The sequence below is a fragment of the Ctenopharyngodon idella genome, chromosome 6, assembly GCF_019924925.1.
Source record: "Ctenopharyngodon idella isolate HZGC_01 chromosome 6, HZGC01, whole genome shotgun sequence".
In the NCBI taxonomy this organism is placed as follows: domain Eukaryota; kingdom Metazoa; phylum Chordata; class Actinopteri; order Cypriniformes; family Xenocyprididae; genus Ctenopharyngodon; species Ctenopharyngodon idella.
Genome location: NC_067225.1, coordinates 28,681,297 through 28,700,233, shown reverse-complemented (window position 1 = coordinate 28,700,233; position 18,937 = coordinate 28,681,297). Strand labels below are relative to the sequence as shown.

At 38.1% G+C, this 18,937-nt stretch overlaps 1 protein-coding gene across 3 annotated transcripts in view; it reads right to left on the bottom strand.

Moving 5' to 3' along the window:
• The window catches only part of phc2b (polyhomeotic homolog 2b (Drosophila)), a 32,408-nt gene extending 22,362 nt beyond the window's left edge, over window positions 1–10,046 (bottom strand). The window contains exon 1 of one of the 3 annotated variants that reach the window (XM_051896718.1): window positions 9,905–10,046. Coding sequence is in view for 2 of the 3 variants with exons in the window: in XM_051896720.1 (XP_051752680.1) it covers window positions 2,322–2,371 (50 nt within the window). In the remaining variant the exon portion in view is untranslated. Of the gene's footprint in view, window positions 1–2,321; window positions 2,393–9,904 lie in introns of those variants that run through there. The other 2 variants (XM_051896720.1, XM_051896717.1) reach the window with 2 other exon arrangements.
• Between the last annotated feature and the right edge of the window lie 8,891 nt (window positions 10,047–18,937).

The window sequence follows — 18,937 nt, the reverse complement described above, 5'->3', positions numbered from 1 at the left end:
AAGCAAGCAGAATAACTGTTTACAACTTTTTTTTATAATAAAAACAATAGATTTCTATAGAAAAGTTATTTTAAATTGTAATGTTTCACAATATTACTGTTTTTACTTTATTTTTTAAATGCAGCCTTCGTTACAATAATAGACTTCTTTAAACAACATTTAAAAATCATACCGACCCTGTGTGTGTGTAAAACGAGCTGCACATTTCTGCATTTAGAAAGCACTTCCATCGTAAGTGCTTTACTGTAAACATGATGCCTGTTTTTATACAGAGTGTGACTCATTTTCTGTGGTAACCAACATGTCACAGATGTGGTGAATAGAGCTTGTTTTGAACCTGGAATATTCTTTAAAATTGACATAAATATAAGTATCACAAGAGAATCATATGTCTGTTCGTCCCATCATACAAACATTAAGCATGTAATCAGGGCTAATGAATGAAAAATAGGTGCCTGAGCTGAGGGTTCACCCATCTAAATCTCATCACTGGAGTCGCCATAGGCACTGTTGTTAAATGACTCTCCTCTCCTTTCCTTTCTGTCTTTTGGGGTTTGTTATTCAGGCATAGAAAGTGGTAATGGGATTGAGATGGGGCACAGAAAGAACAAGTGTTGGGACGGAGTGGGGGGTGTAGTTTCAGAGGGGAAGTGTGGCATGGTTTCAATTATACTCATTTAATTACTCACACACGTGGTTGAGAGCCACTAACCCCGCACACTCTACACCCCTTTCCCAGCTACCCCAAATCACCCCCCTTTTTACCCACAACAAACCATTATGCCTCCCCCCTTTCTAGGTCTGTTATTTCGCCGAGATGGTGTAATATCAATGAGCCCTCCCCCTAAGCCATTTCCTGCGCTCCAAAGAACTAATGGAGTTGGGCATTGTAATTAGATAATCTAAATATAAGTCCGGAGCCTCATTAATATGCATTAATGGAAGGGCCATAGGGACATCTGAAAACATGGTTACAGAATTAGGATATTATTAAACGTTGTACAAAAGCAAAGAGGCTGGCTTTTGCACAAGTTGACTTTGCTGGGTTCGCAGTGGCATATACTGGCATGCTACTTACTGCATACTGTTTTCTGTAGTAGCACATGTATTATTATTATGTGTATGTGTGTATATATATATATATACAGTCAAACCAAAAATTATTCAGATGTTTTTGATATTTTTTGTATATTTTTACTAGTAGGTGCAGGACACTATAGTTCATTTATGTAAGTGAGGATAGCAAAATAAAGTAAACTGTGACATATTATACCCAAAAATACTTGATACAGTGGACTACCAGTAAAATTGATAAAAATTTGGAACCAAAAATTATTCAGACACTTTGACCTGACCATGTTTTGCTTAAGTGTTATCTGACATAATTAAGATTATTTTTTTTTCTCACACAGTTTAACTCTGAGATCTTGTCATATTTTATTACCATTTTTTAAACTATAGTGAATGAAATGTTCAAGGTTAAATATATATATATGTATGGATATATGTGTGTGTGTATATATATATATATATATATATATATACACGCACACACACACATTTAGCGTATTTTATACTGCTCATATATACAAGTATATGTTTCAAACTGTATGCTCAATGTCACATGACCACACTACTTCACTTAATTCAACGAATAACAGCCAGTTTTTTCTTTTGCTATTTTAATCCCATTTTGTTTAAAACATTGTTTTATTAATGCTTGGCAGTCTCTGGGTATTTCATGCATTCAGAAAGTTTGCATATTGCATACTAAGTATACATACTTAATACTGCAGAAATAGTACATGGTGTAGTATGGTAGTAACCCCATCACAACCTTTTCAGATGTTATGAGCAGGGTTCTATAGTAACACCAGAACATGCTATGGTGGAAATGCGTCATGGAAACGCATGCATTCATGATTAAAGCCTGCTTAGTTCACATTTAGCAGCTGATTGGGTCTGCTAATGAGAGGGAAGCGGTTATGTTGAGTCCAAGTCCCGGGCCCCTCAGAGGCTTCCAGACCAACCAACCATATGCATCCCACCAATGAGAGTACAGTTTAAACACAACTATTAAATGCACTGTCACCTTTAGCAGAGCTAAAAATAAGTCTGTCAGTAATTCCAAAACACAGAACTAACTAACAGACCATTCCAGGAGAGAGAAAAGTTAAAGGGATGTTTGATAAGATGGAAGGATGAGGATGGAAATGCATCACATAGAAAACCAACATGCATCAATATGCATGCACTGAGAGATTTCAGAGACATCCAGGTTAGCCTAGGGCCCACCTCCCAGACAAAAACCCAGCTCCTACCTTTTCTGAGGGGCAGCACGAGCTCCGTTTGGCCCCGTGGTGAGCCCCATGCCTCAGGACCCTAACGCTTCTTTGTCTAGTGTGCGGTCTGCACCCCAATCCTGCCAGATCACTGCTAGCATCCACCGTCCCAGTCGCCAGGCACAGACACACACTCTCTTTCTCTCTCCCTATTTCTCTCCATCTAACACACGCATACGAGACCCCCACCCCCCGGTTCTGTGGTTTCCTAGCGACAGCCAACTGGGGGTGCCTTTTGGAGCCCTATTGCAGAGCTGTGTGCTGATTGGACAATTGGTTCTTCTCTAATGAGGGAGATGGTAATGATTTTTTATCCCCCTCTATAAGCACCACCAGAATATTCACCGGTGATGATTTGTACTGCCAAAACAGAGGAAAAGGTCTGTCCCAGAAAAAAAAAGACCTGGGTGAAAATGTCATACTTTCTATGGATGTTTAAATGTATTTAGAAATATAAACCTGATAGATAATTTTATCATTGTCAATACAATCATTATTATTGTTGATAATACTTAAAGGGTTAGTTGATCCAAAAATGAAATTTCTGTCATTAATCACTCACTCTCATGTCGTTCCAAACCCGCAAGACCTTCGTTCATCTTCAGAACACAAATTAAGATATTTTTGATGAAATCCAAGAGGTTTATCTCCCATAGAAAGCAACGAAATTACCACATTCAAGGTCAAGAAAAGTAGTAAAAAAGTAGTAAAGTAGTGGTTCAACCGTAATGTTATGAAGCGACAAGAATACTTTTTGTGCGCAAAAACAAAACAAAAATAACGACTTTATTCAACAATTTCCTCTCTACCCTGTCAGTTTCGTACACAGTTGACATAATTTCGTTGCTTTCTATGGGAGATAAAAAACCTCTCGGATTTCATCAAAATTATCTTAATTTGTGTTCCGAAGATGAACGAAGGTCTTGCGGGTTTGGAACGACATGAGGGTAAGTAAATAATGACAGAAATTTCATTTTGGGGTGTACTAACCCTTTAAGGTCAGGGATTTCAATAAACCCCTAAATTTGTGTATTAAAATTTGGCTTGCGAGTCATCCCAAACTGTTTATGCTACAAACATGATCCTATGCTAAAACACCCTGGCATCCTGGCGAGTTTATTTTAGCTCACTGCTTTTTCCTTTAGAACAAGACACCCATAATACACTAGCAACCACCTAGCAATGTCCTTGTAGCCACCCAGATTAACTTAGAAACCGCAGAGCAACATCCTAGCAATAATATAGAATACCTAGCTACATAGCAGTCTTCTAATTAAGCAATCATTAAGAATACCTTAGAAACAGCATGGCAACATCCTAGCAACCACTCAGAACACTCTAACAACTGCATAGCAACACCCTGGCAACCACTCACACCTACGTTGTGGCAGTGAGTTTTATTGGAGCAAATAGCACTCTTCAGTTTTAAGCAAATGTAACATTCTAGTGAAGGAAATTGTTGTAATTAAAGGCAGTGCTAAAAACAAAGACAAAGCAGACACCAAGTGCAGACGTGGTGAAGTAGGAAAACACTGCAGTTCACAGTCTTGGTTGATTAAGTGTTGTGTGCTGATGAAGCTGCCTCTTAATAGTCAGTGATTAGAGCATCACTTAGCAAAGGGTAAATACCCCCAACTGCTGTGGCAATCCCAATCAAACCACACACTCATGAAAAATAGACCGCATGCAGCTGATGTGTTATTCAAATTTAAACTGGAGTATGTGCTACAGAAGGTGAATAGATTTTGGGGCCTGCTTAAATCAGGGCACAACAAAAGACGATTCTGGTCATTCTGAAGAGGCCTTACTAAATTGAAAATATACATACAAGGGGGCCTTTCTGACCTTGGAGGAGGAGATAAAAACGCCACTGTCGTGAAAAGTAAATTGAGGCACTTATTGTGTAATACCTCTGGGCTGTGTTATTCTGAAATGTATTCCTTCATCTGGACTCTCTCATATAATATCACATTGATTGCACACAGACGGGCATGAACGTCATTGATTGCCATCTTCTTATTAGCATATAGATTAGCTTCTGGTGGGGCCGGGTATATTAAGGTGGAAGAAGGAAGGTTAGAGAAGGAATGAAGAGGATGAAACAAGGTAGGCAAGGTGGAAACAACATGAACAGAAGGGATGGACAGAAGGAAGGTGACTGCAAAAAACAGAATGGGAAGACCGGGGATTGATTTCACACCCCTTTTTTTTTCTTTCCATTCTGTTTTTTGGCATTGTTGTTCATTCTTTCTCTTTATGTTGTTTATCACCTTCCCTCCCTTGTTCCATCATCATTTCTACATGTGCTACATCCATTCAGAAGACAGAGGATAGAAAGAATGAGAGTGAACAGAGAAAAAGAAACACTGGGAATATTGGATGAGAAAGGAAAAGATATAGACAGGAAAATCAAGAGGGACAGATGAGGATGAGGCAGTAAACTGGGATGGGATGGGGGTGCTGCTGTCTGTCTGGTCTGGGTCTGATCCATATTAGTTACTCACTCATCCACTCAGCATGAAATGAGTGGGGGGCAGGGAAATGAGGCGGGGGTGGGCAGCCATCGGGAGGGGCGGAGGGGGCGAGGACAGATGCGAGAGCATTGAGAGATGGAGGAATGCTGATTTCATGGTGTCTCTCACATCACTAAATTTGGACTCATTTAGCGCATTTAATCGACTGCTGTAAACCTCAGTCTGTCAGTGATAAGTCTGTTTGCTGTTATATTGGTAAGAGCACTGGTGATCTGATGGAGGTCAATGCTCGGATATCTCATCAGTGAGGTTTTTTGCACTTTTGTCCCATGAATGTTTGATGCTGATTAATGGGTCTACTGACAGATGCAGAAGTTTTTGCTATATATATTATACACCGATCAGGCATAACTTTATGACCACCTTCCTAATATTGTGTCGGTCCCCCTTTTGCTGCCAAAACAGCCCTGACCCGTCGAGGCATGGACTCCACTAGAGAGGTGTGCAGGTGTGCTGTAGTATCTGGCACCAAGATGTAGCAGCAGATCCTTTAAGTCCTGTAAGTTGTGAGGTGGAGCCTCCATGGATTGGACTTGCTTGTTCAGCGCATCCCACAGATGCTCGATTGGATTGAGATCTGGGAATTTGGAGGCCAAGTCAACAGCTCCTCAAACCATTCCTGAACCATTTTTGCTTTGTGGCAGGCCGCATTATCCTGCTGAAAGAGGCCACAGCTACCAGGGAATACTGTTTCCATGAAAGGGTGTACATGGTCTGCAACAATACTTAGGTAGGTGGTACGTGTCAAAGTAACATTCACATGGATGGCAGGGCCCAAGGTTTCCCAGCAGAACATTGGCCAAAGCATCACACTGCCTTCGCTGGCTTCCTTCTTCCCATAGTGCGTCCTGGTGCCATGTGTTCCCCAGGTAAGCGACGCACATGCAACTGGCCATCCACGTGATGTAAAAGAAAACGTGATTGATCAGACCAGGCCACCTTCTTCCATTGCTCCGTGGTCCAGTTCTGATGCTCACGTGTCCACTGTTGGTGCTTTCGGCAGTGGACAGGGGTCAGCATGGGCACCCTGACTGGTCTGCAGCTATGCAGCCCCATACACAACAAACTGCGATGCACTGTGTATTCTGACGCCTTTCTATCTGAACCAGCATTAACTTCTTGACCAATTTGAGCTACGGTAGCTCGTCTGTTGGATCGGACCACACGGGCCAGCCTTCGCTCCCCACGTGCATCAGTGAGCCTTGGTGGCCTATGACCAGCGGCCTGTTCACCACTGTTCCTTCCTTGGACCACTTTTGGCAGAAACTGGCCACTGCAGACCAGAAACACCCCACAAGAGCTGCAGATTTGGAGATGTTCTGACCCAGTCGTCCAGCCATCACAATCTGGCCCTTGTCAAACTCGCTCAAATCCTTACGCTTGCCCATTTTTCCTGCTTCTAACAGATCAACTTTGAGGACAAAATGTTCACTTGCTGCCTAATATATCCCACCCACTAACAGGTGCTGTGATGAAGAGAGAATCAGTGTTATTCACTTCACCAGGCATAACAATCAGGTCATAATGTTATGCCTGATTGGTGTATATATATATATATATATATATATATATATATATATTACATTTTATACTAATTTTAAGTTTAAATGTATTATTTTTTTATTTCATATATCTTTACATTTTAATCATACATTATTTTATTTGTATTTTATTTTATATACTTTGTATTTTTGTTTACTATTATTATTATTATTATGTTATTCATTTTTAACATATATAATATTTTTTATTTTATACTATTTTTTAATTTATCATTTATTTTATTACTTATTTTAATTTGAAATCCTGGATTTGAAAGAAGTAAATTGTTTGAAAAAATCATTTGCTTATAAAATCAGTCTGATTCCAATAAATTAATATGATGAATATGTTATGGTCACCAATAAACTGTCCATCTGTATATTAAATACAAAATATCAAACTGTCCTATGTTTAAACTAAATTGAATCATGCATCAATCTGTATGCATTAATTTGCATACCATTCAAATTCAATTCAAATCTTATTTTTGTAGTGCTTTTCACAATATACTGTATGTTGTTTCAATGCAGAAAATTATGCTGTTAATGTTTATAATACATTAATATCTTCATGTCTTATAGTTGCATTAAGCAGATTAGAGCTGGGCGATAATATAGTTTACATTTTGCAACGATACAAGCAATCAAGCAGTTGAGATATGCACAGCCTTAGAACACAAATCACAGCCATAGAACACTTGCTGGTGCCGGTGGGCTTTGCTTGACTAATGGCAGTGAACAGTCTCACCGTAACCCTCTTTCACCTTCTTTCCATCCTGCTCTCTTTTCTTTCTCCTCTGAGACTCAGTTAATTGGTGTCCCTTTGGTACCTCATTCTGTGGCAGTAGAGCCGCTACGGCCCCAGACAGACATTCCCAAGTGACTCTATTTCCCTCAGCAGATCCGCAGCATCAATGCAGCGGAGATGGATTAACTCTCCCTAAGAAGGCTGTGAATATAGTACACTGATGATGACCACTAAAATGGGTTACAGAGGAGGCCCCTCATACTTATTAATGGGAAGGAGGATATGAATGTCAGTAATGAGCACCTCTGGAACCACAAACCTTATAATGATTGTAAAAAAAAAAAAAATAATGATGTTGCCGGTGGTTGTTAGGTGATTTTTTTTTTATATGGCTAGTATAGTTTTGTTTCCTTCATTGTCTCCTTCATTAAAACATCAACAATTAAATTAAAGGTGTAATTGTATCCTCATTTTTTTCTTCATTTGATTTGTTTAAAATCATGTATACCGTACTCTCATGAGATGTTCACATGACCAGCCAAATACTACTAACTCTGTCTTAGTAAACCCCCTGTTATTGGACATTTTTGTAGTAAATTAATTATAGGTGACTGTGAATAGCGCATTTATGCAATGGCTTTCTACATTAACTGAACATTTTTGCTTTGTGTGATACTACATGTATACTACACTAGTCTATTATGCATGTTTAAATGGTGTAAAATTGCACTTTTAATTATAAAAAATAAAAAATAAATTCCAGGCAGCTCTTTTTTAAAAGTTCCACATCAGATGCCAATATTCATATACCTTGTAGTAAGCAGTTTGTAGAAAAACTGTGGTGCCATTGCTTTTACACTGAATCACACACCTTTTTTTTTTTTTTTTTTTTTGTTAAGCCAAGGATTTTGGACAAGTGTTTGAAAAACCAGCCCGTGTTCCTAGAGTATAACATCTCTTGTCTTGAATGTCAGAATGCTACTAAGCAGAACACCTCTGTGGCTGGCCTGGAGAATGTATACGTCAGCACAGGAACACGCGTCTGTCAGTGATGCAGCCCATGGAGAACATCATGTGGACTTGTCAGTGAATCTGAGAGCATGTAAGTTACATTTCAACTTCTTTAATTAAGCTGGGAGATTGTATCTACGGGGACAACATGGACTAAAATTTTAGGCAGGTAAACACGTTTATATACACACTGAGGGATCCGTCTTTGACTCTGGGTTAAACCTGAGACACTCAAAGCCCTAATTCCTTCAAGTAATCGGCACGTTAGAGTAAGCGCACACAACCAGGCTCCCAGTGCAATTAACCTTCAGTCCCACTCACAAGAATTCTGGGTCACTGCACAAAGGAGGGAAGATGGTTTATTTAATAAAAGCACTTTAACAGACAGCTTGAGAAAAAGCTTCTGGATTAAAGAATGGATGGCTGGACTGACAGGCAGATTCTTTAACAGAGACTGTATTTGCTAGGTCAGGCATCACTATTATTACTCATATTAATTGTGTTATGGGCATGAATGATTCCTCAGATTATGTGTTTTGTTGAAGAGAGGTGTGCTATTGCATGGTGAAGCAGCACTCAAATTTTCTTCAGATTATGTAAAACTAGTTAAAATTTGATACTTTGATTCTAAATGTGTAATTTTACAGTCTAGATCACTGATTTTAGTCTCTTTAGAACAACCAATCAGAACTCAAACAGAACTGTCCAGTCAGAGATTGATGGAAGTGCTGAGGCAAGTGATGTCAATATATAATTAGACGTTAAACGCTTTTCTTTACACTATGTGAAACTGGTTGATTTACAGCAACAATAAATGACCTGAACACACCTAGCATAAGTCATCAAAGCACACAGGACAAAAATAAGGTAAGTGAGTTTGTTTTAAAGGCAAATGACCTGAACCAAATGGCAGCATAAGAATTCCATTAAACAGAGTGTGATTTTGCATGTTTGGGACTCAGATCAGAATGTTCTGGATTTAATACAATTCAGAAGGTTTTTTCTTACAGGATCTGGTTTGGAATGATTTGCGTCTCTCGTTCTAATCCAGCTGTGTTGTTATTTGGCTGAATCACCAAACTGGAAGTACTAAAGGCAAGAGCAGTTTGAACGTACACGCACATGTACGCAATCATCCAATTGCACTGTGGTCTGGTGCACTTATTCACATGGTATCCATTCTATATAATCTGGCCTAATGTGGGTCACACGGAATGCCAAGGGCACAATGACCCGTTCCTGACCCCAGACTCTAGTCTACATGGGAGTCTCGGATGCACATACATATATATTTGGCGTGAAAGAAACTGACCTTTAAAGGAATATCCTTCAGATAGCCTGTTTTGTAACCAATTCTTTAATCCTGTGGCCTTATAATATTCCTATCGTCCTTTGAATTTGAAATGAATCTTAAGTAAATAATGTGTTATGCATTCTAGAATTCCCAAAATCTTTATACACAAAGATGGCAGGTTTTGTGTTACGAAATAGGATTGCAGTCTTAATAAAAGTGTATTTTGTATACACAGGTTTGCCAACAGCAGGCCAGTGCCCTCACATCCACATTGTCGTCCCTCGAGCTGTCAGATCTGGACTGGCTTCTTTGAAACAGGTCTGGAAGCATGCAGTAAGAAAACAAACACATTCCTTCTCCCTAATCCCCTCCTACCTTGTTTAAGAACCACAAGAAGGAAGGAATTTAACAACATGCACATAAATAATGCCTACCTTACGCTTTGGCTTTGCCTTTCCTTCCTAGGATTGGATTACGTCCTGCTTTCCTGCTATCCTACACCATTTCTGGGTTGTGTTTGTGCTGTTAAGCTGTACCGCAGAGCAGAGAGAGAGAAAGTAGGGGGGGGAATCTAGGCATTAGCATTCCAAAGGTCACATGTGACACGGCCTCAGCCAATCACAGGACTGCATGCTTTCATGACCCTCCCCCTTCTTCCTAAATCCCTCCCCTGCTTCTTGTTCTGTCAGTCTACCAGCACCATGGCAACACAAAGAGCTTTAATTTCCTCTCCTGGATTTCATGGCGGCTCGCTTGAAATGCAGGCTGAAAAGTTTACTGATAAAATGACAAAATGCAAGCGAGAAGCAAATGCCCGATGCCATCAGTAATGACCCGTTTGCTTAAAATACTGTGAAAAATAACTGTTTGACCCGTGAAAGCATAGCCATTTGTCAAATATATAGTGTAGTTGTTGACAACAATGTAAAAATAAGGGTAACACTTTACAATATGGTTCAGGTTATTTACATTTAATACAGTTAAGACATTAGGTATCATAAACTAGCATTTCTTAATCTTGTTTAATGTTTAATATTTTGCATATTATTGTTTATATATATATATATATATATATATTAGTGCTGTCAAACAATTAATTGCATCAAAAATAAAAGTTTTGTTTACATAATATATGTTCACAGTGTGTACTCTGTATGTTTATTATGTATATATAAATACACACGCATACATGTATATATGTAAGAAATATTTACATGTATATATATTTATATATGAATATAAATTTTTATATATAAATATATTTTTGTTAAATATATGCATTCATATGTGTGTATTTATATATACATAAAAATACACAGTACACACGTATATTATGTAAACAAACTTTTATTTTGGATGCGATTAATATATATATATATATATATATATATATATATATATATATTAAATACAATTAAATAAAAGTATAATATTTTTTAACATTCCAAGTAATGTAAATTAACATTGGCTAGTGTATTGAACAAACATGAATTACCAAAAGATATTTAAATATTTATAATATTATATATAGATTACTAGCTTATATATGTTCATTTATTAAGCAATTTTCTTCAACCTCGGTTCGAGATAAAGACAAAGCTAACATCCTATGGGCTACTGGGTTCTGTGTAGTCAATGTATGCAAATATATTCAAATAATGGTGCATGAGGATCACAGTAAAACACAATCCTAAGGGCCCTGGGGTTCAGCTGATTGGTTGAAAGGCTAATTCTGAGTGTGTTGTTTGGTCCAGAGCGTGATTGGTCTTCATGTCAGTGGTCATGTGTTCCTCGTCATGGGGGAAGGTGGAAGCCACTGAAATAAATCTAGCATGTCCATGTGTTTGTGCATGCAAGTCTGCAATAATTTATTAATTTTCTGTTATGTACCCAGGTTTGCTTATGCTTCCTCAGTTTTTGGTGGTACTACTAAGACAAGCATCACTATTACTATTGTGACCAGAATAACAGAGTTTTTGGAGCTGGGCTATTTTGACTTGAGCAAGTAAGCAACTACCTAGTAATGTTGCACATAGCAACATTAGAACCGCTCAAAACAGCTTTGCAACCGCTGCCTTAGTACTGAGATACTGAGAAGATACTTAGTACTTCAAGGCAGTGAGATTTGGACTGACAAGCACTTAAATTTTCTTTGGAAAATGTGGAAATCTAGTTTATCTTTCAACCCTTATGATTAATCATAAGGCAGAACATATGGATCCAATATACAATTTAAACAAAATTCAATTAATTGTAGTGGTTTTTTATCTTGCCCTCGAAAGTCAAAATTATATAATTTATTAGGAACAAATCATATTATAAACTGTATTTTAATTTCTCGCACCTCCCTATCTAGCATTAGATGTCTGATATTCATAAATCTCTGTATGCATTATAAGGATTATTCCAAATAATTAATCTACAATATGACTTATCTGGTTTGACCGGTACTTAATTATCTGGCCCCCAACAGCTCCCTTGATACTCCGCTTCCAGACACAGTGACCCACTGCCTCAACCTGTTTTCCAGTAAAACAGTAATTCCCATAAGCCCTTCTGTGTAGAAGCAGAGGCATCCGGTGGTATATCACATTTCACCTGAGAGGTGGATTTCATAGCCGTCACCCTGTAGAGCAATGGACCTCCAAATTGACATGAGCATCATATTATGTGGGCGTGTAATAGAATATGCATAATTCATGGGCGAGAAGATGAAATATTTATGTGGAGTCCCTCTGTGCCGCTGATGTCCTGTTGTAGAAATACCTGCAATGGTTCCTTTGATGTCCCTTGGGTATTTTCCACAGTATGATCTTACATGGAGCATAATTGGCTTTTAATTAAGGAGAACTGAGGGTTTAATTTGTACATTTTTGACCAAATGAGTAAATAAATATTTTTTTAAAAATGACCTTTAAGTTTACATTTGCAAGGACAGATCAATAAAATGCTCCTAATGTTAAGTCAGTGGGTTTTCACCCCATTTGACCTCAAATCAAAGAGGAAATGTACCATTAAATGAGATCACTGCTAATCAAAGTAATCTGCCATTCGTAATCTTACAAGGAAGCCCAGTTTAGTTAGCATAAAGCTTGTCCTCACTGTAGGCTATTTTAAATTTTTTATTATTTTTCTGTATGTTGAATAAGGATGTGGTATGTGGGACTGGTGTGATATCAAAAGTAGGTCAGTCAAAGGAAACACTTAAACTATGTTATGGCTGCCATCTAGTGGTCATATTTAGATGTTGGATCTTGAGCTGTTGTCAAGATTTTTTTATTTTATTTTATTGAGCAGATTCCACAGTGACAATGTATGTAAAACATATATGGCAAATTTCAACACAATCTGCTGTTTTATTTTTAACACTCATACGGTTAAATTAATAAAAATGTATAAACCAGAACAGCCCCATTACCCCTCCCCCACCACCCACCCCAAATTATCCCACAAAAACAAACTTTCTCATAAATAGCCATTATAATCCACTAACCTGATTCACCTGATCCATATTGCATTTAGTAGATGGGACAGTTTGTTTTCCGTTTTAAAATATTTTCATTGATAAATGTTTTCTCCCATTCTTACATGTGACAGGTCTCTGATATGCCATTATTTATAATGCATGTGTCTCCTGTAAAACAGAACTGAAATCTATCATGGTTTAGCAGTGACTGGTAAGCTCTGCCTCCTTTAACGACTGTGGCGTTGTGGGATGGTTATGGCATCGCCTTGCCCTCTAATGGCCTGGTGCGAAATACCAGACGTACAACAGAGAAAAGATGTGAGGTTAGTTGAGGACACTGGGCAGAAATGAAAAAGCAAGTCTCAGAAGAGCACTGGGTGATGAGGTTGTGGGCATCTGAAGATCAGAATCTTTTGTAGTGATCTGTTCATCAGAATGAGGCATTGTTCGAAAAAGAACAAGAAACGCATTCTTCCACAAGGGGGCTTACACAAGTCCTTTTCAGCTCTTATACTCAACCGAAACTTCATAGAGTAACTGGAATTGTAATCAACTGTATAAAACATTTTTCTTGCAGATATAATAGTGGTAGATGTTTACTCCAGTGAACATTTCTCAGGTTAAGTTTAATTTTGAGTCAGTTTACCTTTACAGTATGTATTACCAAAAAAAGCTATTGAATATTTCCTGAAAAAAAGCTTATTAAATTTAACATGCTGACCTTTGACATTTTGTCAACCCCTATTGATATGCATCTAAAGTAAAATAAAAAAAAAAAAAAATCTAATTTAATATATAAATGTATTATTTAGATAGAAGTTTTTAGCAATAATATTTCTACACTAATGGTAAACAACAGAATATTAATGAAACAAAACATGGACAAAACACTTTTTATTTTCATTTAATTATGTGTGTATGTTTCTGACTAGATGCATGTATCTAGTCAGAGTCATACTTTGAAATGTCACTTAGCCACAAATGAAAAAAAACATTCACCTTCTTTTCATCAATAGGCCTTAACCACTTCCTGCCTAACTGCCGGTTGAGTTAGTAGCAAGAGATGCTTTTAACTACACTTTTGTTTAGAATTTCTCAATGATGAAAAACATGCACTATGCTATAACAAATATTACAGTTCCAGTTATCTAATACAAAAAAGGCGTAACAGTAAAAGTCAGATGCATTTACTGGAATAAACATAATTGCATTTGAGATAATTTTGATCTTCCTTTTTCTCAGTATTGCAAGGAAGTGTGTCTAAAAGGCAGCATAGATAGAACTTTGTATATTTACACAGAAATGACAGTATCCCTTTCTCATTGTATACTCGTTTATTTGTCTAGTTACGCGACTGACTTGTGACATTTGTCTTCAGGATATTTAGTCTGACGTGAGCAGACCTTTCCCCTTTCTGTGTAGCTTGAATGGCCATGAATGGTCTTCAAAAGAGCTTGTTTGATGCTTTGCATGGTGACTTGCAAGGGCTGATTCCAAGGGATGTGGTATTCACATGGATGTTCCGATCTGAGAGATGGATGTGTTTCTGTGACACTGAGAAGTTTTAGATTGAATTTAGAGTGTAAAAGTAATCAGACTCAGTGGCAAATTTAACATCATCCTATCAGTTCCCTGACTGAAGTTCCTAAACAGTCAGCATTATTATACTATGCCATGTCTTTACATTTTCACTGCAGTACAGTCCAGTAATCCATATGGTAGGAGAGACCAGGGCAAGTTGTCACACTTTTTACTATAGTGAATATTTCTCAGGGTGAGTTTTTTTCCCTTATTTATTATTCTTAAATGTAATAAATCTAAAGAACATGTCCAGGTAAAATGACTGATGTTGGGACCACATTTTGACCTTTTGTGCTGACTGCTATAGCATATACTATATATAGTGTGGCAAGTTGTCATAATGAGACCCTGCAATTTATTGTCCCCATTTTGAGAATAAAACTTTTTATCTGCATTTAATTTTTTTTTAAAAAAATGTGGCACTTAGTAAAAGATTTCATGACTACTTAAAAAAAAATAAATAAATTAAATGGAGAATAAATGAAGTACCTGGCATAGGAAGTTAGTGAGAAAGAGACACGCTGTACCTGTGAAAGCAGTCGATCCACATTGAAGAACTGGCTCCAGATTACTCAGTGAACAAAAATGTCTCTGTTTGTCTGAGAATGAAATTGTGTAATATTTACTGAGCTAATATTAAAGGGGATCTATTATGTCCCTTTTCAAACTCTTCATTTTGTTTTTGGGGTCTACTATAGATTTTCATGCTTGAATGTTCAAAAAGCACATTATTTTTCACATATTTTACATTGTTGCAGCATCTCTTTTCCCAGTCTGTCAGTAATGCTCTGATTAGTTCCTGTCTCTATAAAGCCCCTCCTTTTGAAAAGCACAATGTGCTCTGATTGGTCGGCTGGACCAGTGTGTTGTGATTGGTCAACCGTTTCAAGCGTGTTTCAGAATCTCACACCGCTTACCATAACCACAAGTTCCAACACACTACTAATGCAACTCAACCAGGCCCCCGCCCTTTTTTGCATATTCCTTGGGCAGGAATTATTTAAATGAGGAATACTGTGACATGTACATTCCTGGAAGAAAACTCAAGACTACAATCGAAGCATTTCAGGGGGTTCAGAAACAGTGCACACTGATATAGAATAATTCCGTTTGAAGTGACTTTGCAACTTTGCAGAGCTTTTTAATGCCCAAACAGCAACATTACACACTAAAGAATGTTGAAAATGTAAAAAAGCATAATAGGACCCTTTTAAAATCATTGCCTTTATGAAGTGTTAGATATCATAACCTCCAGTTGCATTTGTCTCTGGATATGCAGTTGCCACAGTTACTGTGAAAACCGAATAAATGTATTAAAGCGTGTACGCTCCCAACACTTCTGCATGGACCAACAAGCAAATACTAACTAAATATAAAGCCTTCATGGGTCTTTTGATTCAGTTGCTTGGCCGCTGTTCTGAATGTGACGTCTTGCAGACATTCAATGAGCTTTGAGTCTGTTTTGTTTTGTTTTTTTTGCTTGAAGGGGAAACCCTATCCTCTACTTTTTAGTGCATTTATTTGTCAGTAGGTGATTCTACCTTTCACAAGTTCCAGGCGGTTAGAGCCGCATAGTCTAACACAGACTGTAGTACATGCTTCACATTTCCCCTATAGCGGTTAGTTTTGCATTCTTGCATTTGCAGTTCTTAAGTTCTTGTTTTCACTTTCAGAAGTGTGACTGTGTCCTCAAACAGCCTTGATGTACATCAATGAAAGACAGTTGTGGGTAATGTATTGGTCCTTTTTCCGAAACATGAGCCATTAACCTTAATTAGGAGAAATACGGAACTGATTAAAAAAAAAAATCTTTATGAAATAAGACATTAGTGATACTATACTGTACTGTAGATAAAGTTTACTACTCATTTTATTTATACAGTATCTCGCAGAAGTGAGTACACCCCTCACATTTTTGTAAATATTTTATTATATCTTTTCATGTGACAACACTGAAGAAATGACACTTTGCTACAATGTAAATAACAGTGTATAACAGTGTAAATTTGTATAACTTATATAACAGTGTAAATTTGCTTTCACCTCAAAATAACTCAACACACAGCCATTAATGTTTAAACCGCTGGCCACAAAAGTGAGTACACCCCTAAGTGAAAATGTCCAAATTGGGCCCAAAGTGTCAATATTTTGTGTGGTCACTATTATTTTCCAGCACTGCCTTAACTCTTGGGCATGGAGTTCACCAGAGCTTCACAGGTTGCCACTGGAGTCCTCTTCCACTCCTCCATGACGACATTCATGGTTCCCACAATGAACTGTAGCTCCCCAGTGCCGGCAGCACTCATGCAGCCCCAGACCATGACGCTTCCACCACCATGCTTGACTGTAGGCAAGACACACTTGTCTTTGTACTCCTCACCTGGTTGCCGCCACACACGCTTGACACCATCTGAACCAAATAAGTTTATCTTGGTCTCATCTGACCACAGGACATGGTTCCAGTAATCCATGTCCTTAGTCTGCTTGTCTTCAGCAAACTGTTTGCGGGCTTTCTTGTGCATCATCTTTAGAAGAGGCTTCCTTCTGGGACGACAGCCATGCAGACCAATTCGATGCAGTGTGCGGCGTATGGTCTGCGCACGGACAGGCTGACCCCCCACCCCTTCAACCTCTGCAGCAATGCTGGCAGTACTCGTACGTCTATTTCCCAAACACAACCTCTGGATATCACGCTGAGCATGTGCACTCAACTTCTTTGGTCGACCATGGCGAGGCCTGTTCTGAGTGGAACCTGTCCTGTTAAACCGCTGTATGGTCTTGGCCACCGTGCTGCAGCTCAGTTTCAGGGTCTTGGCAATCTTCTTATAGCCTACGCCATCTTTATGTAGAGCAACAATTCTTTTTTTCAGATCCTCAGAGAGTTCTTTGCCATGAGGTGCCATGTTGAACTTCCAGAGACCAGTATGAGAGAGTGAGAGCGATAACACCAAATTTAACACACCTGCTCCCCATTCACACCTGAGACCTTGTAACACTAACGAGTCACATGACACCGGGGAGGGAAAATGGCTAATTGGGCCCAATTTGGACATTTTTACTTAGGGGTGTACTCACTTTTGTGGCCAGTGGTTTAGACATTAAGGTTTGTGTGTTGAGTTATTTTGAGGCGACAGCAAATTTGCACTGTTATACAAGCTGTACACTCACTACTTTACATTGTAGCAAAGTGTCATTTCTTCAGTGTTGTCACATGAAAAGATATAATAAAATATTTACAAAAATGTGAGGGGTGTACTCACTTCTGTGAGATACTGTAACTCCATATTTTAGACTGAGTAAAGGCATCAAACTATGAATAACACAAATGGAGGTATTTGAATTATACAGTGACGAAAAATAGTATATAATAAAAAATAAATGAATAACTATTGTTTTAGCTTTAATTAGCTACACTTTCTTTTTACATCTTTCACATTGTCTATCATTGTCTATCTGACATGCTTTTAGAGAATTATTATCGCCTGCTTTTTCTTATACTGTACATAGGCACAATTTATTCAAGCATTTAGTTCATGCAAAAATAAATATTCTCATATAAAACTGTATGTATTAGAATGACATGAGCGTGAGTAAATTATGACAGAAGTTTGATTTATTCCTTTGACAAAAAATGAAGCACCTGAAACAGACATGTATGCGCATGTGAAAGCCGCACACATGAAAGTACAGGTGGAAACTGGAATTGCAGAGGGTTTTAGTGGTTGCTCCTGTATAGGAACTACATCTTCATTTGTTCAGAAATTAAAGCCATGTAACTTACAACTGCTGATCGTTGTCCCGATGACAAAAGGTTTAAAAAAGCAGAACGATAAGTGATGCTACCACAAAACATCACCATTTCCATTCAGCTGATTTTGACTGAAGCTGGGCTAATGCTGTGAGGTCATTAAATTTTTCCATGCCTCTACAAGGCAGGATCAACAGTAATAACACATTGTGGTTAGCACTTCAGAGGCTGAGCTGCTGTTAAAACAAATAGATGTGAGGTGGCAGAGGAGGGGACGTGCCGTCAGATGGCAGACGTGCATGCTCGCAGACACGCACACATCTAGTGGGTTTGGCTTTCAGGGTGTGTATGTGTCAGCGAGAGCATTTACTTCCCTAGTAATGGGGATTAGGTTTAGGTAGAAAGAAAGAATGTTTGTGAGTGTGTGTGTGATCGAGAAAGAGAGAAGCTAGAAAAGCACAATTTTCAAAGAAATTTTTTTTTTTGCAAGAACTATGAAAAGAAAACAAAGGTACCAGAAAAGGAAGTAAAAAAAAAAAATAGTAGATTTTTATTCTTTCTGAAGAAAATCTTTGACTCTGCAAACTTGTGAGTGGTTGCTAGGGCATGGTTAGCTTCTAGGAGCCAAGTCAAAAGTTCTAGCCCGAAGTTATTATGATTTTAATTGAGATA